Here is a 25,737-nt window from a genome sequence, read left to right on the forward strand (position 1 = left end):
TACCGGATAGGGGACAAAGACTTCTATCCAACAGATGGAAGGTTCTTCCGGATGGAACTTATAAGGCAAAGGCCAGGCTTGTGGCAAGGGGATTTGAAGAAAACTTAGAAGATCAGGATTCATGGGGAGATTCACCTATGGAAGGAAAGGTTATTTGAAAGATCTTTTGGTTCTTTTAGCTACAAAGGCCTGGCAATGCAAATCTATAGATTTAAAACCTGTCTTTTTACAGGGGCATCAGCTTCAGAGAGACATTTTTCTCCGTCCTCCTAAAGAGGCAGCTAACACAGAAGGGGGGCGGGATTCCCCAATAATGGGACTATGTCCCCACGCCCATGAAAAAATGCAGGCGAATCACTCTGGACTTTCCTGAAGAAAGTCCAGAGTGATTCTCCTACCTGGAGGGTGCTTGCAGGCCCCGGAGTAGACCTTGCAGCTCCGGCTGCCGATACGCGGCCCTGCACTTCCGGTCGGGGGTCCGTGCATGCGCAAGGTGGCGGCCTGCGTCGGCCACCCCGCGCGACATGGCAACCCACACCGCGGACTGGCACTGAAAACATAGGTCCGCCCCCGATTGCGCATGTCCACAGATCAGTGGCCCCTGATCGCTAGCCTTGGCCGTCCTGGAGTGAAGGATCCCCCCGCCCCCCGCAGCTGCCAGGCCGAGTTCCCGATGGGTGGGACCATGAGAGAACCACACTGTCGGGTTCTCGGCCAGCTGCACTTGGTGAATCGACGCAGGGGGGCCTCTTTCAATGACCCCCGGCTGGCGCCGCGTCGACCGCGTGTGCGCGATTGCCGGCGATTCTTCGGGGTAGTCTGGAAGTTGAACAAATGTGTATATGGATTAAATGATGCATCTAGAGTCTGGTATTTTTCGGTAAGGTCAGTTTTGTTAAAGTTAAGCTGTTGCCAGTTGAAAGCAGAGCCGGCAATGTTTTGCTGGCACTATAAAGGAAATCTTTCTGACATCTTTATGATGCATACTGATGATTTTTTGTGGGGTGGGACTAGTGATTTCGAAGCTATTGTAATTTCTGGGTTGAGGAAAGAATTCAGGATTGGAAGTCAGGCTACCGGTGCATTTAAATATATTGGACTGGAAATCCGACAGACTGAGTTCGGTGCAACTTTACATCAGCAATCTTATTTGGAGAGCATCAGCCCAATAGCAATTAGTCGTGGTAGGGTTTCAGAAAAAGACATGGTCGTTTAAAAGATGGAAAAAGAGCAACTGCGAAGTTTAATTGGGCAACTGAATTGGTTAGGTAGTCAGACTAGACCTGACATTAGTTTTGATGTCTTAGAGTTGAGCAAATAAAGCATTGGCCAAACTAAAAATGCAGGAGTGTGTTTTGAGGTTCCCGGTTTTAGATGATCTTAGGCACTTGAAACTCATAGTTTATCGTGATGCGTCCTATGCAAATTTATGTGATGGGGTTTCAAGCGCAGGAGGTTTTATGCAGCAAATATAAATGAGTTATCGATTTTAATTGCCTGCTGTCCTGCTACAGACAGAAGCAAAGCGATCTGTCTAGCATCTGAAGCAGTATTCAGATCACTAGCTTCCAGATAAAGCTGGAATTATTGCTTAAACAATCTCCAATTAAGATTAAGGTTACCGGTTGTCTTCAGATGTCTGAGAGCCTGCACTTGATCCATCGAAAATCGATCCATAGTCGAGGATTCAGTTTCTGCGATGACTTCACCAGTCGAATAGTCGGTATCGGAGCTTTATCTTCTTTGTTTGAATTTACTTACTCGTCTTGCTTTAAGGTTTTAAAACCTGGTACCATGTTATATTACGATGTTGTAATATATATATTATTCTTTTTATCCAGCCGAGTTGTTGAAATATAGGCGTAGTCTTCCAGTAATGATAAAGTAATTTGATAAGTAATATAAAATAATCTCATGAGTTCTTTTTACTTAATACTAAACTAGTAACAAACAAATAACTGTTGATCAAACTATTAAGTAAGATAAAGATAATTACTGATACCTATTAATTTATTCTCTCTAGCTCTGTACTCTCTGCACTCCAGACAGATGGGTACCAATTAATTTCTAGGCCATGCAGTCTTAAATTTAAGGCATAAATATATGGGGGAATATTTTGTGTTTTTGTTATACTCAGGTGGTGGGCATTTATTGGTGACTCACCTATGCTCTTATATATAGGTCCAGGTAGGGCAGCACGGTGGCACAGTGGATTAGCCCTGCTGCCTCACGGTAGCATGGTGGTTAGCATCAATGCTTCACAGCTCCAGGGTCCCAGGTTCGATTCCCGGCTGGGTCACTGTCTGTGTAGAGTCTGCACGTCCTCCCCGTGTGTGCGTGGGTTTCCTCCGGGTGCTCCGGTTTCCTCCCACAGTCCAAAGATGTGCGGGTTAGGTGGATTGGCCATGCTAAATTGCCCGTAGTGTAAGGTTAATGGGGGGATTGTTGGGTTACGGGTATATGGGTTACGTGGGTTTAAGTAGGGTGATCATTGATCGGCACAACATCGAGGGCCGAAGGGCCTGTTCTGTGCTGTACTGTTCTATGTTCTATGCCTCACGGCGCCGAAGTCCCAGGTTCGATCACGGTTCTGGGTCACCGTCCGTGTGGAGTTTGCACATTCTCCCATGTTTGCATGGGTTTCACCCCACAACCCGAAAGATGTGCAGGCTAGGTGGATTGGCCAGACTAAATTGCCCCTTAATTGGAAAAAATGAATTGATACTCTACATTTAAAAGAAATTTAAAAATAAATATATATATATATATATAGGTGCGGGTGTTAATTTTCCCCTTGTCATAGCTCGCATGAGGCCCACGAGGAAACCATTAATCAATATCCCCATGGGGCTCATGGAGTACGAGCTTCCCAGATAGGTGCGGAGGCCCACACAGCTGGGGCCTATTGGAACCAAGCATAAAATCCGGCCCGTGTAGGGACACGTGCAACACACTCCTCTAGGAAAGAGCAGGAAAACATTTATATGGGTCTTTATGGTGTTGCCATCTAGTGTTCAGTTGCCTATTCTAGCTTAACAGAGTCTGATCATGTATTAGTACATACAGATTCACTACAGGTCTCAGATTTTAATGTTCAGTCATTAGTGCAACTAGCTCGTCAAACGATTTGGAGTCCGGTGCAGCTGGGACTCTTTGTAATTCCAAACGCCATGGCCCTGCAGGCTGTCAGGGGGATCTCTTTTTTTTTATAAATGTTTTTTTATTGGGTTTTGAACAAGGTATAATTACCGTTATGTACACAGAATAAGAAACATATATATATATATACACTTACTTAAAAGAGAAGGGCACACCCCAACATAAAATACAATAAAATATGAAATAGAATAACTGGTAGGGTATTGTGCACCAGCTCGACAGCGGCAGTTCTGTACACCTGGCAAAATTATTTACACCACGTAAGTAGGCGACTGTTTGCGGGGGGGGGTTCGTGTTGTTGTCGCCTGCTTCTCCCGGACGGATCTCGCTGCCGTCCCGTGCTCACCTCCGCTTCTGCTGCTCCTCCCGTCCTCCATCTTTCTTTTCCTCGTCCCCCGCTCCTGGAGATGTCATGCACGTTTTGGTATCCCGTGCATTCCTCCGGCTCCCGTTTCCCTGCCTCCCCCCCCCCAGTTAGTTCTCCTCTCTTGCCCCCCCCCCCCCCCCCCCCCCCACGGTTCGCCTTTCTTTCCTCAGGTTTAGCTGTCTCCACCCCCCCTCCCCCCCCCCCCCCGTGGTTCACCTTTCTTTCCTCAGGTTTAGCCATCCCCCCGCCCCCCCTCTCCCTCCCTCCCTCCCAGTCTATCTCTCCCTTTCATGCCTTGGCTACCTTCCCCTGATTCTTGAAGGGGGATCTCTTTTTGACAGTCTTCCTCCAAGATGCCAGTGGCCTGAAAGACGTACCGCATATATTCTGTGCATTGGCTCCAATCTTCCAGGCCCATGTCATAGGCCTCTAGCTCACCAAACAGTGGCATTTTCAAACTCTATATCCTCACGCTCCTGCATGGTAGTCGTCTTAAAAACCGAGTCTGGAGTCTCCTTTTTCCTCATCGCCAGTTTAATGGCCAAGGAAGTTAGCAGTAGGAAGGTTAAGATTTATGACTTTTCACAACAATCTGCCCATGGTAGTAACTATCACAGTCCCCATTAGGACATCCACCATGCTGGTCCCTACTTGGGCCGCATTTTATTCTTGGCCCTAATAGGCCCCAGCTGTGTGGGCCTCCACACCTATCTGGGAAGCTCGTACTCCATGAGCCCCATGGGGATATTGATTAATGGCTTCCTCGTGGGCCTCATGCGAGCTATGACAAGGGAAAAATTAACACCTGCACCTATATATAAGAACATAGGTGAGTCACCAATAAATGCCCACCACCTGAGTATAATGAAAACACAAAATGTTCCCTCATATATTCCTGCCTTAAATTTAAGACTGCATGGCCTAGAAATTAATTGGTGCTCATTTTACACACACAAGCGCCCAAGTGAGCAGTATTCTTGAAGATACCATAAGCAGGTGGAAACAGGGAATTTCAGTTCAAGGAATTTATGGCATTTGTGACAAATTAACACAAGAATCATAGAATCCTTACAGTGCAGAAGGAGGCCATTCAGCCCACTGAGTCTGTACCGCCCTTCCGAAGGAGCACCCTATCTAGACCCACCTCCCCACCCTAACCCTGTAACTCCAACTAACCCTTTTAAACACTAAGGGGAAATTTAGCGTGGCCAATCAACCTGACCTGTATATCTTTGGACTGGAGGGGGGAATCCGGAGCACCAGGAGGAAACCCACACAGAGAGAATGTGCAAATCAAAACAGAATCCAATGTGGGAATTGAACCCAGGTCCCTGGTGCTGGGAGGCAGCAGTGCTAACCACTGCACCAGCGTGTCATTGATTCTATTATTTTAAATTATGTTCTTGCGTTACAACTAAAAAAAATTCTTGTTCCAAGTAATCTTTATTAAAAACAATTGTATGAACAAATAATTTACTGTTCAATGTTACAGTATGCATTTTGAAGCTTTAATTAAGGTATGTTTCAATATAGCTTACTTTAAGATACCTAAACAATTTGAATTATTGTTAGGAATTAAACATACTAAATATAGAATATGCCGTATTGCTCTCCGAAGCACCCATTTGAAAAACTGAAGATCAATAATGAATTGGCATAAATGAAACATTTCTATTGTCAGGGATGGAACTGCACAACAAAACCTGATAGCTTACATCTCAGGGTTTGTATCATGCCATTTGTTGTTAGATTTTCACACGTTTTATCTAGAATTGTTTTCATTATAGCTGCACCTTAGTGATCGATATATATATCTGCCTGTTATCTTGTTGTTATGCCATGGATGACAAATTCCTAAAAGTTATGTTCCCGTACTGCACATTACAGAGATAGACCATCTGTCCTTCAATTGAACATGTGTCACATACACGTCAGAAAATCACTGCAGGCAGATGACAGATCCTCATGCAGGTAATTCCCCATTTTAAACTGTTAGACTTTAACAACATCATTTAAAGGGCTTATATTTGTGCTCAATGCTGAGAGTTTTGTTTCAATGTCATTTGGCGCCAAATCCGATGTAGGGACATGTATAAGACCATAAGACATAGGAGCACAACAGCCATTGCAAACCTAAACATTCACTCCCCCCAATACCACTGCCCAATTGCAGCAGTGTGTACTATAAAGAGGATACACTCCAGAAACTCACCAAAGCTCCACAATGCCTTCCAAACCCGTGACTCCCACAGCCTGAAATGCTAAGGACAGCAGACGCATGGGAACACAAAAGCACCTGTAAGTTCCCCTCCAAGTCACACACCATCACCATCCTGATTGGAACCATATCGCCGTTCCTTCACTGTCACGGAATCAAAATCCTGGAACTCCCTTCAGCATTTTCTGTGCATCTGCACCCCATGGACTGCAGTGGTTTAAGAACTTGGTCCACCACCACCTTCCCAAGGGCAATTTGGAATGGGCAACAAATGCTTCCCTATCCAGTGATGCCCAGCTCCCATGAAGGTATTTTTTTAAAAAACAGGCTCCCAAAGTCCTCACCTGTACACATCTCAGTTGTAACTAAAATTGCACAGTCTAACCCGCCTGGGAGATTTTCAGATTCAAAAGGACAAAGCTCAAGTCCCTCATTATAATTTTACAAATGAGGTCACTTAACACTTGGTAAGTGGATTGCAGGCAGTGCCAAAAAGCACAATGGAATTGGTGGGGTCCGGCCGGGGGGGGGGGGGGGGGGGGGGGGGGGGGTGATTTGGGTGAAAAACCAGCAGGAAAATCTTTGCCCCATATTGCTGGCAAAAAGGGTAGATTTTCCTGCTGAATTACACTGAAACAATATGTAGGTGCTCTCCCATTATTCACAAACAGATTTAATACCAGTCCCACATTGGTAACTGAAGTTTCAGATGCAGCACAAGTCCTCCATGTTGTAAAATAAAAAGAAAATGGCAAATACTGGAAATCTAAAATGTCATAAAAGATGCTGGAAATACACAGAAGGTCAATCATAAAGGATTTGGTTGATGGCTGCGATGATATTGAAAGCATGACCATTCCAGTATCTGGGTCAGGCGGGTGTTGCATAATGCTTTTACACTGCATAAAATGGAGCTGAGAATTTTCATATCAGATCAGTTGTGATCTGATTGAATGGCAAAGTAGACTTGATCGGCCGAATAGGCTACTTCTGCTCCTCTGTCTTATGGTGTACTGACTGCAGCACCATGGCTCCCATTTCAGACTGGACAATGTGCAGGACACATTGCGGCTTCTATCCGAAATGTGATCCAGATGTGATTGTTTCCCTCTGCTGAGAATTGGCCCTGTGTAATGTGTTTATTTGTGCTTTCCTCCCGGCGATTCATGAATATCTCCAGAACAGAACATCATTTGGGAATAAAGCAGTCTAATAGAATTGATTTTCGGGGTATTTGAGATAATTAACTCCAAAGGCACCAATACAATCAACATATTTAAACAAAATCTCTACTGTGATCACTTGCAAAAAGGAAAACAACCCACATGGTTAACAGTTGATCCAACAAAAGCACAGGCTTAACAAATGGGCCAATAAGTTAGTTACATCGTGATAATGACAAGGAAATTGTTTTTATTATTCATTAAACTTTCATTATATTCATTGCTCCTTAAAACATTTTAAATATTAAGTTGTGATTGATTGCAAAGAGGTCTTTTACATCCCTGCAAAGATCTAATGTACCTAGAGTATAATAATAAAATATATTTGTGGGCTGAAGATTATCGTTTTATGCATTCCATGCATTCAATGGCTGAAAAGAAATCACACTCAAATCAGCAATATTAATCACATTTCAAAATCCGTTTCTGTTTTATAATTGAAACTATATCACTGAACAAAATGCTATATGTACTTATTAATTAAAATTGTAAATTGTTCAACAGAATTGTGCAGATTGTACAAATGAGCAAATTATTGATTAAAAGAGGGCGTATATCTATTTAGCATTTTCCTTTTTTTCTGGTGCCAGCATTTTCTCGGACTGGGCTGTTCTGGGTACATTGTTCACACTTGACTCTTTAGCTTCCTTCCACTTCCTTGCTCCTGTTGCACTGTTGTATTCATACAACCTCCCTGTAACTGAATTAAACACATTTATTATTTTCAATGGGGACATCATTATTCAGATATAATAGTAGGAATAGAAAATAAAACCTGAATTAATACTCAGTAGTTCTGTGAATTGCACATTGTTTGGAAAACAAAGATAGCTTTAAGGAATTTATATTTGTATTGGTAAACATGAGAGTTGAGGTATAGTTTTAAGTGGGTTTAATTTAACGTGCCTGGAAGGGTAAAACCTCTACTCCGAGTCATGCTGGACAATGGTGTTTGAATGTGTGTGGGTTGGTTTAAATTCCAACTGAGATTTGATTGTGCTCAGAGAGGGCTATGGCGTGAAAGGTAAATATACCAGCAGTGGTTTCTTAGCAACTGGGCCTTGTAAGGTAGAGAAGCTTTTAAGTTTTAGCTCAGCTAATTTGTTGTAATTGGAAATATTTAGTGAGAGAGAAGACAGCTATCACAGCACTGCTGGAAGCAGTTGGTTTTAGAAAGCTAAAGAGGGAAAATCTCTCTCAGTCTTGCTTGAAGAAAATCCATACTCTGGAGTAATGGTTAAGAAAACAAATGCTCAAAATCTAAAGTTCAGTTTGTTAAGGAAGTTAGAGAAATGAAGAGAAGTTTCCAAGAAGTCTGGAGTTAACGGAATCGAGGAAACTGGGAACCAGAACAGAGTACTGTTCAGTAATGTCATAGAGAGTTGAAAAGGCATTGGATCATGAGAGATGATAAAACTATCTTCAGTTGAACTGAGGTTTGTGAGAAATTATTACAGTTTAGGAGATATCATTATGAGACATACAGTTTAGGAGGCATCAAGGGCAGCACGGTAGCACAGTGGTTAGCACTGTGGCATCACAGTGGCAGGGTCCCAGGTTTGATTCCCAGCTTGGGATACTGTCTGTGCGGAGTTTGCATGCTCTCCCCGTGTCTGCGTGGGTTTCCTCTGGGTGCTGTGGTTTCCTCCCACTAGTTCCGAAAGATGTGCTGTTAGGTAATTTGGACATTCTGAATTCTCTCTCTGTGTACCTGAACAGGCGCCGGAGTGTGGTGACTAGGGGCTGTACCCAGTAACTCTATTGCAATGTAAGCCTACTTGTGACAATAAAGATTATTATTATTTGAATAAATGTGGAAATGTATGGCTGGATCACTGAGTTTGTGTAAAAGCCTTCCTGGCAAAGGAAACCTGAAGGGCGAGGTGTAAAACCTGAAAGCAAAACCTTGTTGGAGCAGCAATATTTATAATTGCATAATTTATAAGAAGATCTGAAAGTGTGATTTTGAAAGTGGAAATTAAAGTCACTTATGTTGAAGCTGGTGTTCAGTGAGAGAAGGTGGCTCATGGCATAAGAATCATCTGGGGAGATTTTGAGGAGAAATCGATAGATATTCACTTGGGTTCAGAGAGGAGTGTGTCATACCACAGTCATCTTGTGTGCTTAAGAGGGACTTGGTTTAATTAGACCATTGTAACTTCAGATGTACTTTGTAATCCGTGTTAATATTAAAACCTGTCTGTAGTTGTTAAGCATTGGGGGAAGTAAAGGAGTATTGTATAATAATCCAATGTTTCAATGTTTAATAAATGATTTTTTTTCTTGTTGTTCAAACTAATTGGTGCCCTGTGACTCTGTTCCTCTACGTTTTATTAAAACAGAAGTAAAAGTTACGATCTTTTGAACTCGGATTCTATTTTGGGATCTTCCAGTTACTACACCAACTGAGATCATAACAGCATTGGGAATGGGGAAAACGTTAAAATTTGAGTCTACCAAAGAAAATGAAGCCCAATTCAGTAATCACAGGAGAAATGGAACCACAATTGCTGTGCTCTTGTAATTGATCTAGCTGGGTTAAATTGCATCGCTTTATAACAGTCATTCGAATCTGATTGCTACATTTTCCCCATAGGCGATAATGATTGGAAGGGTGTGGAGAATCATGAGAGTGGTTATTCTTAAAGGGATGCTACATTTAAACATAGTTGCTTCTTTTAGCAACATTTAAAAGGATGGAAAAGGAACATGAGCCAAACTACCCCATTGCTGATGATAGTTTGAATATTTTGCTGCAAGTGGTGCTAGAGGCTGGTTTAGCTCACCAGGCTAAATTGCTGGCTTTTAAAGCAGACCAAGCAGGCCAGCAGCACGGTTTGATTCCCGTACCAGCCTCCCCGGACAGGTGCCGGAATGTGGCGACTAGGGGCTTTTCACAGTAACTTCATTGAAGCCTACTCGTGACAATAAGTGATTTTCATTTCATTTCATTTCAGGATGGTGATCATATTTGAAGCTGAATGTACAGCCAGTAGGCAGGATGTCTCCGGTCAAGTAAAATATCCAAAATGATGGGAAGCAGATTTATACAAAATGGTCATATCCTTGGATGATTACAAAGCTAAAGCTGCCTAAGTTTGACACCTCATATTAAGCCCCATCCACAGTGCATAAGCGCCTTGCTCGAAACAAGGTTCAGCATCATCTGTGCAACATGGAAAGAAATGGCAGAAACCCTAGCATCCTTCTTGCCTACACATTCCAGGTCACCATACTGCAATTTGAAATTTCAGGCTGTGTCAGGCATAGTTCTGGCATGTTGCTGTATCAAGGTCAAATAAAATTTGCATTTATACTGAGCTTTTAACATCCTTCGGACGTGCCAAAGCGCTTAATCCTGAGGAATTACTGTTCAATTATCGACTCTGATTTTGGCTTGTCTATTATTGATTAATTCACAGGATGTGGGTATTGTTGGAAATGTCAGCATTGATTGTCCGTCCTTAATTGCCCTGAAGGAGGTGGTGGTGAGCAACCTTCTTAGAGTCATAGAATCCCTACAGTGCAGAAGGAGGCCATTTGGCCCTTTCGAGCCTGCACCAACCCTCTGAAAGAGCACCCCAACTAGCCCCACTGTCCCACAACCCCGTAACTCCACCTGAGCTTTGGACACTAAGGGGCAATTTTAACATGACCAATCCACTTAAGCTGCATATCTTTGGACTGTGGGAGAAAACCAGAGGACCCGGAGGGAACCCACATAGACACGGGGAGAATGTGCAAATTCCACACAGACTGTCACCTAATATCAAATCGAACCCGGGTCCCTGCTGCTGTGAGGCAGCAGTGCTAATCTTGGATACAGCTAGTCCATTTCAGAGTGTGATGTCGTACGAAGTAAATAATGGCATGATGGGAAAACAGGTCAATTACTGAGTACAATAAAATAAAAACTGACTTCACATGACCTAAAGCATGAATAAGATCAGAAAAGGTCAAGTTGTTTCAAAAGCTGCCTGACTCTGTAAACTCTGATAAAACTAACTCGTCATAACCCAAAGCAGTGTAAATACGACAAGATAGGCCAGAACTAGTCTCTTACGATACTTAAACAAGTCTGCTCTGTTTCTTAAACATACGATCAAAAGACAAGATAATGATATTAGACCCCGAGTCCTGAAAGGTCAGCAAGGTGACGCCAGTTTTATGATATTGCTTATGTTTTTACTTCTGATTGAATTCCTGACCAAGCTGTATTCACGTAATCTTGATTCATATAATGTATAAATATTGTCCTTTTTCTCTGTAACAGTGCAGATTTGGGAAGGACCCAGTAGTTTGTATTTGACTGCTTTCCGATTCCAAGTTTCAGCCATTTCTGCATGCAGTTGTAATTCGCAAATAAAGCTTTGTTTTGTTTTCTTAACGAGTGTTGTTGAATCTTTCTATCACAGTCCAGAAGCGGGAAAAATATTGACTTTGACAAGAGGACAGTTAAAAGTCAACCACATAGCCATGGTTCTGGAGTCACATAAAGGTCAGACAGATAAGGAGAGCAGATTTTATTCCTGAATGACATCAATGGACCAGCTGGGCTTTTACAATAATCCAGTAGTTTGGTTGTTTCTTTTTTGATATTCGTTTTTTGTAACTTCTGTTTTCATTTAATTCACTGAATTTTCAAACTCCCCAGCTGCTATGGTGGGATCTGTATTTATGTCTTAGGATCATTAGTCCAGGCGCCTGGATTACTAGTCCAGTAGCACAGTCACAATGATAGGTATACATCGAGTAAATGGAGCAATGAGAGTGCCCAAGAGCATTGGAAGCCTTGGGATATATTGATAGTCAGGTCATATTTATATGGAGCCAACTACCAGAATAGATCTGGCTGTTTATTGTCAGCTCACAACTCAGTTGGTCTGACACTTCTGAATGCCAACCGCCATCCTTAATAGAGGAGGTCCAAGAGAAAATGGGAGTGGTGATTAAGATCGAAAATGTGTGTGATAGTTTGACCTTAATGATATATTAACTTGTTACTTCAGCTCTGAACATTTAATTTTCTGAAATTATTTCACCCTTTTGTTTTGGATAGCTGACAATGTTTTCTAGTTGAGCTAGGAATCCTTGAGAGTATGTCAACATTTGCAGGCATACCTGGGAATGTGTCAATATTTCCTGGAGGTCCCGTTTACAGAATAGATTGGGAATCATGTTAATAGGGTGCCACTTTAGGAGATATGTTAAATTGTAACTCTTAGTTGTCCAGACCATTGAAGGTCTCTCCTCTCCAATTATTATCTTTCCCAGCCCCATACCTATTATTTCCTCATCAGTGCAAGAGTGAAAGACAGTCTGCAGATATGTGCACTGAAATTGTTACTGGCACTGCCACAAAGCACACTTCAGGTAATGTGGGTAGGAACCATATCGAAAGGCAGTTTTCCTCCTTTTCCTCAGAAATCACTCTTGGAGATGTTGGAAAGTTCAAATTTGGATTTTGTGAATATAACAGTGAGGCTGTAGCTACCAGACCACTGTTCTCCAGACCTTTTAACTTACGATTACCTGTGTAAATAAAGAAGCACACATGTCTCTCTCTATTGGGAAATATGTCATCATGCATTACCTGGATCGACTGCTTGTCCATTGAAAACAGTATCATATTTAGTTACCTCCTGTGGAGAAAGGCCAATGACATGTAAGTCCAATTGCATTTAATCAGATTAAAATATTGGCAATATTTACTTGCTTGTATAAGCTTTTATTATGCAGTCCCATTCAATCTTTGTAATAAAAATATAAATCAGAGTTCCACATGTGCTGTTTAAAAATATGCAGAGTGGTGATCACCAGCTTCCAGCTGCTGTAGAAATTTCTAATGTTAGAACAGCGTTGACAAGATAACGATCTCTTTTCTACATTAGGAATGCAAAGGCAGTAGTTTAAAAAGTCATTTCCGCATTTTAGCACTGTGAAGCCAACTCTGCCAGGTAGTCTTCCTGTCAACACCCATTGCTAATTGCTGAGAAATAATTTGGTATTGTGCAATGTGAAAGATTCAACTGCTGCATCAGTGTCAAGTATGCAGCCTGACGGGAATAAATTCCAGTTCAACCGCACCACGATGGCTGTTGGGAGTGTTTTGATCACTGGAAAAGATCACCCTTCACCAAATATTTAATCTCCTACACCACAAATTTATTCAACTGCAAACTTTGTATTTTTGCACTTTAACATTAACAGCAGATGTGATTGGTTATATAATAATATTAGACTCTAAATAAAGTTCCCTCTAATCTGTGCTAATAGTATGCCACAACCTCAGGATGTTATCCACTGCACCAATGTAACATTCGCACAACCCCCACACACCCCCCGACTCCTCCCCATTTTTCCCTTGTGCTCTTTCTGAGGAAGATTGCTGACTGATTCGTAGTTTCGAAGAGAAATTTCACAAGTAGTGAGAGGAGGTTTGCTGGACTCAAATCCAGTTTCCTGAGGTGAAAGGACCGAGAGGAGTAACTCTGCATTCCCATTTTGAGCTTTGCATCAGATAACCTTTTTTTTGTGATTTAGTATGTTCCAGGATATTTCACTACAATATCTGCCATCTATTAGGGCTTAGTTTCTGAATTCACACTCCCAGCGAGGTCCCTTGCCTGTCATGAAGGTTTACCAGGCATCATCATGTACAATAGAGGGAAATTTGGGAGAAGTATTTCTGCAGTTCCTGGAAATGGATTCACCATGGAGCAGAAGTCATGCCAGCCACACAATTTTGTAAAATCAACCCATTGTTAAAAAAAAATTCCTCAGCTGGAAATATTCATGCTTACCGTCACAACTTCTAACTTTTCTTTCTTAGGTTCTGTTTTGAAAAAGAAAACAAGTTTATCAAAAAGATACATTACAAATTAGGTTTAGTTTGGTATTGTGATTTTGAGGTTTACTTTAATCAAACCTACCTGGTAAGTAAATCTTCACCCTACACGAGTAGCAAGACAACAAAAAGTTAATGATAAGGGAAATATCACAAAACAATACACTTCTTTATTCTTGTTTTTTATACATCTCCAGCAGAAAGAATAGAAGAGCAGTGTATCATTTGAATGGAGAAAGATTGCAGAACTCTAGAGTACAGAGGGGTCTGGGTGTCCTGGTATATGAACCACAAATGTTAGTAAGCAGGGGCAACAATTGGTTAGGAAGGAAAATAGCATGTTGCCATTTATTGTAATATGAAAGTAGGGATTTTGTGCTGTACCAGGGTCCCAGGTATGGTTCCCGGCTTGGGTCACTCTCTGTGCGGAGTCTGCACATACTTCCCGTGTCTGCGTGGGTTTCCTCCGGGTGCTCCGGTTTCCTCCCACAAAGTCCCGAAAGACACATTTGTTAGGTGAATTGGACATTCTGAATTCTCCCTGAGTGTACCCGAACAGGCGTATGTCTAGGGGCTCTGGAATGACGAGGGGATTTTCACAATGACTTCATTGCAGAGTTAATGTAATCCAACTTGTGACACTAAGAAGGATTCTTTTTTTAATTGTACATAACGGGAGGCCATGGCCTGAATTTGTAAGCCATTCACACCAGTGGTATTTTCTAGTCCCACCGGTGTGAATGGAGATTTCAATGGCTTGCCACAGGAAACCCGCAGCAGGGAGCTGGTAAATTCCAGCCCACGTAGAAAAACATAGAAAACATAGAAAAATACAGCACAGAACAGGCCCTTCGGCCCATGATGTTGTACTGAACTTTTGTCCGAGATTAAGAACAAATTAATCTACACCCCATCATTTTACCCTAATCCATGTACCTATCCAATAGCCGCTTGAAGGTCCCTAATGTTTCTGACTCAACTACTTCCACAGGCAGTGCATTCCATGCCCCCACTACTCTCTGGGTAAAGAACCTACCTCTGACATCCCCCCTATATCTTCCACCATTCACCTTAAATTTATGTCCCCTTGTAATGGTTTGTTCCACCCGGGGAAAAAGTCTTTGACTGTCTACTCTATCTGTTCCCCTGATCATCTTATAAACCTCCATCAAGTCACCCCTCATCCTTCTCTGTTCTAATCAGAAAAGGCCAAGCACCCTCAACATTTCCTCGTAAGACCTACTCTCCATTCCAGGCAACATCCTGGTAAATCTCCTTTGCACCTTTTCCAAAGCTTCCACATCCTCCCGAAGATGAGGCGACCAGAACTTCACACAGTACTCCAAATGTGGCCTTATCAAGGTTTTGTACAGCTGCATCATCACCTCATGGCTCTTAAATTTAATCCCTCTGCTAATGAACACTAGCACACCATAGGCCTTCTTCACAGCTCACATCTGGAGCATCGTGTACAGTTTGGTCTTCTTACTCGAGAAAGGATATCATTGCATTGGAAGCAGGTCAGAAAAGGTTCACTCAACTGATTCCTGGGATGAAGGAGTAAACTTACGAGAACCGTTTGAGAAGGTTGAGGTTGGGCCTATTCCCATTGGAGTTTAGAAAAATTAGAAAATCTAAAGATGCTGAGGGGGCTTGACAGGGTGAATGCAGGGAAGGTGTTTCCCTTGTGTGGGAGTCTAGAACCATGGGACATTGTTTAAACCAAGATCTGAAATTCTCCGGTCGTTGTAAATCACCTTTCACGCCAGCAGTGCACCCCCACCTGTGGGTTTCCCGATGGTGTGGGTTGGCTTCAATGGGGAATCCCATTGATGAGCGGTGGAAGTGTAGAATCCCGTCGCCAGTGAATTGCGCGCTGCTGAGAGGCACGCGGCTGGGGATGGGAGGATTCAGACCAAGGTCTCCCATTTAAGACTGAGGTAACGATTTTTTCTTTCTCTCTCAGAGGGCCCTTAGTCTGTGGAATTCTCTTCCCCAGAGAATAGTGAAGGCTGGGTCATTGAATATATTCAAGGTTGAGTTGGGTAGATTTTTGGTCGATCAGGGAACAAAAGGTTATGGGGAGGGGAAGGGGGTTAATTTGTTGTTACCATTACTGGGGCCAATTACATTGTCTTGCTTCTTCTCCGGTTTTCTTCAAACCTCCCTCAGTCTACGTCTCATTGTTATCCACCCATTGATATTTTGCCTTTCTCTTCAGTTTTTACCCTCAATTCCTCCTTCAGTTGTTGCCAGGGCAGGGGTGTTGGGTCGCTGTTTCCTATGTCTGTACTTGGTTATCTTTCTCTCCCTAACTTTACTTATCCACCCTTTTGATTTCTGAATTTTTACTCTCGATCTAACCCACTCAATTGTCCTTCTGTCCATCCAGCTGATTCTGAGCATCCTCTGCCATACCGATATTTTAAAAGCAGTTCCACTCCTCTCATCCCCTTTCTCAGAGTTCAACTCCCACATCCATAGAGTGCAACACTAGACTGGACTCAACACTTTTTTTTAGCCTCATGATGTTGCTTTGGGACTTCTAAACATTCTAAAGTTGTTTCAAATTGCACAAGTCTACAGGGAATAGTGTGACAGGTGCTGAAAGGCTTTTGCAAACTTCAAGGCTTTCATATCAGTTGCTGTCAGACATGGGTGTATTAATTGCCATTCCCTTTGGAATACAACATGACATAAGATGAGTAAATGGCACAGAGAGCAGGATAGCTGAAAAGTCTGGTTGACAGTGCTACAGAGTAGTAGGACTGCCATAATACCTGCTCGCTGATGTTTGAGCTCTGCCAGGGTCACTCAGCAACTGATCTTGTTAGAGCTGTGGTCCAAATAGCTAATTTCCAGAGTTCAGAGTGGCTGCCCTTGACATTAAGGCAGCATTTGACCGAGTGTGGCATCAAGGAGCCCTGGCAACATTGAAATTAATTGGGTGTGGGCAAAAGCTCTCCTATAATCAAAGTCATACCTAACACGAAGGAAGATGGTTGCAGTTATTCGAAGGTCAATCATCTTAATCCCAGGATGTCGCTGCAGGAGTTCCTTTATAGATGAAACCATCTTCAGCTGCTTCAGCAATTAACTTGCTTCCATCATATGATCAGAATTGAGGTTGTTGGCTGATGACTGCACAATGTTCAGCAGCATTTGCGACTCCTCAGATACTGAAATAGTCCATGTGCAAATGCAGCAAGACCTGGACAATATTCAGGCCTGAGCTGATAAGTGGCAAGTGACATTTGTGCCACACAAATGCCTGGCAATGACCATCTCCAAAAAGAGAGAATCTAACCATCATGACATTTAATGGCATTACCATTGCTGAATTCCACACTAACAACATGCTGGGGATTATCATCGACCAGAAACTGAACTGGACTAGCCATATAAATACTGTGACTACAAGAGCAGGTCAGGAGTTGGGAATTCTGCAGTGAGTAACTCACCTTCTGATTCCCCAAAGCCTGTCCACCATCTACAAGAAAAAATCAAGACTGATGGAATACTGTACTGCAGCTCCAACTGCACTCAATAAGTTTGATGCATCCAGAACAAAGTAGCTTGCTTGATTGGCACCCCATATATAAATTTGCACTTTTACGCCATCTACCACTGATACACTGCAGCAGTAGTGTCTACTGCATAGTAGTGAAACAACTCACCAAGGTTCCTTCGAACGGACCTTCCAAATCTGTGAACTCTACCATCTAGAAGGACATATCAGCAGATGCAAGGGGACACCACCGTCTCCAAGTTCCCTTCCAAGTCACTCACCAACCTGGCTTGAAACCATATCATCGTTCCTTCACTGGCAATGGGTCAAATCCGAGAACTCCATCCCTTACAGCACTGTGGGTGTACCTATGCCCCATGGACTGCAGCGATTCAAGAAGGTGGCTCACCACCAGCTACTCAAGGGCAATTAGGTATGGGAAATAATTGCTGGCTGAGCCAGCAATGTCGATGTCCCACAAAAGAAAAACAGAAAGCAGGGGAGGAAGAGGAAAGTATATTCTCTTGGATTGTTCATGGAACAGTTCTCCTACCTGCAGCTTGCTAAGCTACAATGTGTGTGATGTCTGTGCTTCACTAAGTTATGAAGCCATAGAGTCATACAGCACAAAAATGGTCCTTTGGCCCATCGAGTCTGTGCCAGTCAAAAACAATCACCTAACTATTCTAATCCCATTTCCCAGCACTTGGCCCATAGCCTTGTATGCCATGAGATTGCAAGTGCATATCTAAATACTTCTTAAATGTTATGAGGGTCTCTGCCTCCACCACCCTTTCAGGCAGTGAGTTCCAAACTCACACTACCCTCTGGGTAAAAAGGTTTTTCCTCACATCCCCTCTACATCTCCTGCCCCTTACCTTAAACCTCTGTTCCCTTGGTCCCTCCACCATGAGGAAAAGTTTCTTCCTGTCTATTCTATCTATGCAGCCCATAATTTTATACATCTCAAACTTGTCCCCCCCCCCCCCCCCCCCCATTAGTCTCCTCTGCTCCAAGGAAAACAATCCAAGACTATCTCATTTCTCTTCATAACTAAAACTCTCCAGCCCAGGCAACACCCTGGTAAATCTCCTCTGCAACTTTTCCAGTGCTATCACATCCCTCCTATAATGTGGATTCCAGAACTGCACACAATACTTAACTGTGGCCTAATCAAAGTTTTATACAGTTTAAGTATAACTTCCTTACTCTTAATCTCTATGCCTTGGCTAATAAAGCAAGTATATCATATGCCTAACTGCTTTGAAAAAGAGTCATCCAGGCTCGAAACGTGAGCTCCCTTCACTCTGCACAGATGCTGTCAGATCTGCTGCGATTTTCCAGTATTTTCTGTTGTTATTTCAGATTTCAGTCATCCACAGTATTATGTTTTTGCTGCTTGGAGGGGCGGCACGGTGGGGCATGCAATCCCAGTCCTGGGTCACTGTCTGTGTGCAGTTTGCACATTCTCCCCATGTCTGTGCAGGTCTCACAGCCCAAAGATGTGCAGGGCAGGTGGATTGGCCACATTAAATTGCCCCTTAATTGGAAAAAAACGAATTGTGTACTCTAAACTTATATTTAAAAAAACCTTTCTGCTGCTTTGACAGCTGTGCAGGAGCAGTGAGGTATTTGGCACCTGATCTGCTGCAGGCTGCTCAACCTCAGTTTGGTGAAGGACAGCCCTTATCACCAGCTATATGGTGAGCAGTGAGGACCATGAGGAAAAGGAGGAGGAGGAAGAGGGAGGGAGGAAGCAAACTAGAGAGCTGCTTTCCAGCTCGGATGTTAATGAAGAACGTATCCATGTGTGTTACAATAACCTCAACCCCAATTCTCCACTGAACAACACTCCCACACCTCACCCTCCCTCTGTTGTTGATCATTGCAATGTTCACTTGGCCATAATGCAAAAGTAAAAACCACCATCAAATCAACATTCCAAACCAAATTTATAAATTAAATCATGCCATATTCATCCAAATGTCAGCTAATCCTTTAATGTCTGTCTTGTGAGTGCCTTCAAAACTCTCAGTCCTCCAACATGGTACTACCCCTGTGGCTGCTACATGGCTGTTGGAAGGCTGTGAAATTTCAGTGAGAGAGGCTGCAGATAACCGTGGAGGAAGACAAAGGGCAGCTCTGGGCCTAAAAGGTTCAGCTTCGGACTGCAGCGTCTTGGCATGAGCGGTAGCAGTCAGGGCTTGTTGGCTGACAGGCAACATTAAGGGCACAAGCAGAGAGGCAGGGGTAAGAGAATGACTTGTTGAGAGAAGACAGCGGACAGAGACTGTTGGTAGATGGGAAATGGAGGTTTGGTCGTTCAAGCAGTTGCCAAGGCTAGTGGATCAGCTGCTATGATATGATTTTTGAAGATGCATTCACTGGCCATGACCACACATGTAATTCACTGAAGCTCTTGCAGTACTCCATCTAGGTTCTTAAGATCTGCTTCCTGGCAATAACGTCCATGGCTATCTGCTCTCACTGCCATTTTCTTGTGAGTCTGGAGGGCCTCCTGGCCTCTACAGATACAGGACATCCCTCCTCCTTCCTCCTCCTGCAGTAGGACCTCCAGTGCAGTGTTTGAAAATGACTTGCAGCAGTTTCTACGATCACAATGCACCTACTTCTCCTCTACATGGGGACTCACTTTAAGTGGTGCTGGCCACTGTAATGGCCCTCTGCTGTGAATCCAGCCAATGAACAGCATGGTAAGTGCTGGCTGGATGCAGAAATCATTCAAACGAGCAGGCAGAAAGATGTTGGTTAATCACCCTTCCCGATACTGGCCCCATTGACTAATTCCAAATTAAACAAATTTCTAAAGAAGACCATAGAATGGAGGAGTCAGAGTGGGCCATTGGCACATTGAGTCTACTCCACATTCAGTGAAATCACGATTGACCTGATATGATAATCATCAGCTCCACATTCCTGCTTTATCCCCATAATCCTTGATTCTCTTACTGATCAAAAATCTGTCTATCTCAGCTTAAAACTGAATTTGCTTAACAATGCAGCCTCTGTAGCCCTCTGCGATAAAGGATTCCCCAGAATCACTATCCACTGAGATACGATTCCTCCTCATCTCTGCCTTAAATGGACGAGCCCTTACTCGTCCTCTGGTCCAAGACTCTCCCACAAAGGGACACAACCTCTCAGCATCTACCCTGTTAAGCTCCCTGAGAATCCTATATCTCTCAATAAGGTTGTTTCTCTTTCTTCTAAATTCCAATGAGTACAGGTTCAACCTACTTAACATCTTCGCATAAGAAAATCCCTACACCTGCAATCAGCCTAGTGAACCTTCTCTGAACTGCCTCCAATGCGAGTATATATTTCTTTAGATAAGGGGACCAAAACTGTTCACAATATTCTAGGTGTGGTCTAACTACTTCCTTGTATAGTTTTAGCAAAACTTTCTGATTTTTATACTCCATTCACTTTGAAATAAAGGCCAACATTGCATTTGTCTTCCCTATTACCTGCTGAACTTGCAGGTAGCTCATTGTGGTTTATGCATGAAGACCCCCAATTCCCTCTGTGCTGCAGCTTTCTGCAGTCTTTCTCCATTTAAATAACATTTAGCTCCTTTATTCTTCCTACCAAAGTGGATAACTTCACACTTTCCTGCATTATATTCAATCTGCCAAGTTTTCGCCCATTCACTTAACCTGTCTATGTCCCTCTGTAGATTATTATATGTCATCCTCACCACTTGTATTCACGTTTATTTTTGCATCATCTGCAGACTTGGCAATTCTACATCCACTTCCCTCATCTAAGTCATTAATATATATTGTAAATAATTGTGGTTGCAGCGCTGATCCATGTGGCACTCCACGAGTTACAGGGCGCCATCCTGAAAATGCCCCTCTTATCGTAACTCTCTGTCTTCTATTCGGCAGTTAATCCTCTATCCCTGATAATATCACACCACCAAACAACATGGGCTCTTATCTTATAGAGTAGCTTTTTGTGTGGTACCGTATCAAATGCCTATTGGAAATCCAAGTATATTACATCTATTAGTTCCCCTATATCTATCCTGCTTGTTACCACCTGGGGGAGGTGGTGACTTGGTGGTATTGTCACTGGGCTAGTAAACCAGAGACCCAGAGTAATGCTCTGGGGACTCAGTTTCAAATTCTACCACTGCAGGTGGTGAAATTTGAATTCATTAAAAATCTGGATTTAAAAGTCTAATGATGATCATGAAACCATTGTTATAAAACCCATTTGGTTCACTAATGTCCTTTAGGAAAGGAAATCTATTGTCCTTAACTGGTCTGGCCTACATGTGACTCCAGATCCACAGCAATGTGGTTAACTCTTAACTGCCCCCTCAAGAGCAACAAGGGATGGGCAATAAATGCTGGCACAGCCAGCGACGCCCAACAAATAAAGAAAGTGAATTGTAATAAATTTGTCAGCCATGATTTCACCTTCATGAAGCTATGCTGGCTTTGCTTGATTATGTCATGCATTTCTGAATGCTTTATAAGTGCTTACATCCTTTATAATGGACACTTAACATTTTTCCAATGACAGGTGTTAAGCTAACGGGCCTATTGTTACCTTTTATTGTCTCCCTTCCTTATTGAAAAAGGGTGTTACATTCACAGACTTCCAATCAGAGAATCAGAGAATTCCCATAGTGCAACAGGAGGTCATTCAGCCATTTGTGTCTGCACCGACCCTCTGAAAAAGCACCCCACCTAGACTAACTCCCCTGTCCCATCCCCATAACCCCACCCAACCTGCACACCCCTGGACACTAAGGGGAAATTTATATCATGGCCAATGCACCTAATCTTCACATCTTTGGACTGTGGGAGGAAACTAGTGCACTGGGAGGAAACCCACGGAGACATGGGGAGAATGTGCAAACTCCACACAGTCACCCAATGCCGGAATGGAACCCGGGTCCCGAGCCCTGTGAGGCAGCAGTGCTAACCACTGTGCCACCATGCTGCCCATAACCCTCTGGGACTTTTCTAGCATTTAAGGATTCTTGGAAGATTACAACTGTTGTATCCACTATCTCTGTAACTACTTCCTTTAATATCCGCAGATGAAACCTATCAGGTCCAGCGGACTCATCGGCCTTTAACCCCACTAGTTACCCACATACCTTTTCTAAAATTAGTAGGAACACAAATCTTCTAATTTACAATATCTCAAATCAAAAATATCTTCAATATTTAATTATAAAGGACTTACTTTTTTGGTGATGGTGGTTTCGGTTTTCTGCTGCATGCCTTATGACAGATTTCCATACATTTAGTGTATTTCAAAATAATGTACAGACCCAAGGCACAGAGGAGAGCCAATAGGATTGCCAGCAGTGTAACAATGAAGGGGACATACCAGCCAGCTTGATTGTAAGTATTCACAGCTGTGTTAATAATGGTTAGTCCTTTTCTCTTCTGTTTAAACAAGACAGAAAATCCATTACCTTGATATTGGGATGAGATCAAATTAATTGATGAATGTTGATTTTAATTGCAAGGTTCTGCAGTTTTTAATTAAGATCCTAGGTGAAGCATCAAAGCAGTAGTGTAGGCCAGTACTTAGGTCAAACTGACTTGGATGAACAGAAATTTGTTTTGCACCGATTTAGTGCAGCGACTGGGCCATTCTAGTCTGTGCCAGCATGAAACCTGAGCCAAATACAGCAACACAGCTATTGCTGGTCAGGGAGGAAGGGAAATTGCCTTGCTCTCATGCGGAGCTGCCTCGCTGGTCAGGTTTCAGGTGGGTGGAGGCCGAGGGGGGAGTGGGGGCCTTGAATTGTAGAGGTGGCTTTTTTAAAATGTTGCAATCTTTCTAAAATGCTGCACGAGGGATTCTGCCCATTCCATCTTGCATGCAGCCACGATATAAGCTCCACCCTAACTGGCTCCTGTCTTCAAATGGACTCCTTGGCAGTGGCTGGAGAGCCCACTGAAATTACTCAAATAACCCTGATCTTAGAAACTCTTCCGAGATTAAGAGACATCCTTGCAGCAGACAGAACTTTCACCCAATGCACTTCATCAACATCACTAGCAAGCAAAGGATTGAGGTAGGAGACTGGTATCTCTGTCTGATTTTTGCCCTTTGTGGCTGAGAGGTTGAGACTAACAGTAGTAGTTCTTAACCGAGATTAGCCAACTCAGCACAAACCCCGTCAATCAATTGATATTCCTCGTCCATATGACTCCACAGTACAATGAGCAGTGCATTTTTGCTCTTCAGGAAGCTATACGCAGAACGTTTTAATTCACATTTAAACTAGCGTTTACCAGCTGTAGCAAAGGTTAAATAAAAGTCTGACTGTTCCTAATTGATCTCTTTCAGTCATGTTTTAAATGTCTGCTGGAATGGTTTGTAATCCTAATTTGAAGATTCATTGATAGTATGTTGCATGATTGCATGAAGCACTCACATAAAAGGATGTTGTAGTTGGAGCGGTTGTTCTTGTCTGGAGCACAGTAATGTCAATCACTACAGTTCCTGTCCTTGGTTTGTCCTTCCTAATATTGTCATCAATGATGTTGACAATGAGATGATATTGCTGCTGAACATCTTCTTTTCTCACAAAATCAAAGGGAGCTTTAATTATTAGTTTAGGAGAATAAGATCCACGGATCGGGTCAAAACCAAAATGATTGTTCACATTCCCTGTAAATAAAATTAATTGGAATGAAGTTACATGGTGCAAATTCAATTGACAAATTATTCTAATTTTTGTCGTAATGGAACGATAGCAAAAGAAACTAAGGGCCGGATTCTCCCCATGTGTTTCAGGACCCCACAATCAGGGCCCCATCATCAGGGCGTCACTGTCAGGACCAGTGGCGTTCAGAGGTCTGGTGATGCCCGGGGCAAATCTTGATTGTATGCCCCAAAGCCCCATGTAAATATTTCATTAAATATCACCAAAAAACCTATAGAAAACGTAGTTGCACCCGTTCTAGAGCTATTCACTGACCTCTTTATCTTTAGAACATAGAACGATACAGCGCAGTACAGGCCCTTCGGCCCTCGATGTTGCACCGACATGGAAAAAAACTAAAGGCCATCTAACCTACACTATGCCCTTATCATCCATATGCTTATCCAATAAACTTTTAAATGCCCTCAAAGTTGGCGAGTTCACTACTGTTGCAGGTAGGGCATTCCACGGCCTCACCACTCTTTGCGTAAAAAACCCACCTCTGACCTCTGTCCTATATCTATTACCCCTCAATTTAAGGCTATGTCCCCTCGTGCTAGCCACCTCCATCCGCGGGAGAAGGTTCTCGCTGTCCACCCTATATAACCCTCTGATCATTTTGTATGCCTCTATTAAGTCACCTCTTAACCTTCTTCTCTCTAACGAAAACAACCTCAAGTCCATCAGCCTTTCCTCATAAGATTTTCCCTCCATACCAGGCAACATCCTGGTAAATATCCTCTGCACCCGTTCCAAAGCTTCCACGTCCTTCCTATAATGAGGCGACCAGAACTGTGCGCAATACTCCAAATGCGGCCGTACTAGAGTTTTGTACAACTGCAACATGACCTCATGGCTCCGGAACTCAATCCCTCTACCAATAAAGGCCAACACACCATAGGCCTTCTTCACAACCCTATCAACCTGGGTGGCAACTTTCAGGGATCTATGTACATGGACACCGAGATCCCTCTGCTCATCCACACTACCAACAATTTTACCATTAGCCAAATATTTCGCATTCCTGTTATTCTTTCCAAAGTGAATCACCTCACACTTCTCCACATTAAACTCCATTTGCCACCTCTCAGCCCAGCTCTGCAGCTTATCTATGTCCCTCTGTAACCTGCAACATCCTTCCGCACTGTCTACAACTCCACCGACTTTAGTGTCGTCTGCAAATTTACTCACCCATCCTTCTGCGCCCTCCTCTAGGTCATTTATAAAAATGACAAACAGCAACCGCCCCAGAACAGATCCTTGTGGTACGCCACTCGTAACTGAACTCCATTCTGAACATTTCCCATCAACTACCACTCTCTGTCTTCTTTCAACTAGCCAATTTCTGATCCACATCTCTAAATCACCCTCAATCCCCAGCCTCCGTATTTTCTGCAATAGCCGACCGTGGGGAACCTTATCAAACGCTTTACTGAAATCCATATACACCACATCAACTGCTCTACCCTCGTCTACCTGTTCAGTCACCTTCTCAAAGAACTCGATAAGGTTTGTGAGGCATGACCTACCCTTCACAAAACCATGCTGACTATCCCTAATCATATTATTCCTATCTAGATGATTATAAATTGTATCTTTTATAATCCTCTCCAAGACTTTACCCACCACAGACGTTAGGCTCACCGGCCTATAGTTACCGGGGTTATCTCTACTCCCCTTCTTGAACAAAGGGACCACATTTGCTATCCTCC

At 43.0% G+C, this 25,737-nt stretch overlaps 1 protein-coding gene across 1 annotated transcript in view; it reads right to left on the reverse strand.

Moving 5' to 3' along the window:
• Nucleotides 1–7,097: 7,097 nt before the first annotated feature.
• The window catches only part of LOC119973755 (cadherin-related family member 3-like), a 109,683-nt gene continuing 91,043 nt past the window's right edge, over nt 7,098–25,737 (reverse strand). The window contains exons 14-19 of the mRNA XM_038812180.1: nt 23,756–23,991; nt 22,549–22,754; nt 13,900–13,919; nt 13,771–13,802; nt 12,561–12,609; nt 7,098–7,667 (exon numbers count right to left, since the gene is read on the reverse strand). Of these exons, the coding sequence (XP_038668108.1) occupies nt 7,525–7,667; nt 12,561–12,609; nt 13,771–13,802; nt 13,900–13,919; nt 22,549–22,754; nt 23,756–23,991 (686 nt within the window). The 3' untranslated portion in view covers nt 7,098–7,524. The remainder of the gene's footprint in view (nt 7,668–12,560; nt 12,610–13,770; nt 13,803–13,899; nt 13,920–22,548; nt 22,755–23,755; nt 23,992–25,737) is intronic.

This window comes from Scyliorhinus canicula, chromosome 11 (assembly GCF_902713615.1).
Source record: "Scyliorhinus canicula chromosome 11, sScyCan1.1, whole genome shotgun sequence".
Taxonomy (NCBI): domain Eukaryota; kingdom Metazoa; phylum Chordata; class Chondrichthyes; order Carcharhiniformes; family Scyliorhinidae; genus Scyliorhinus; species Scyliorhinus canicula.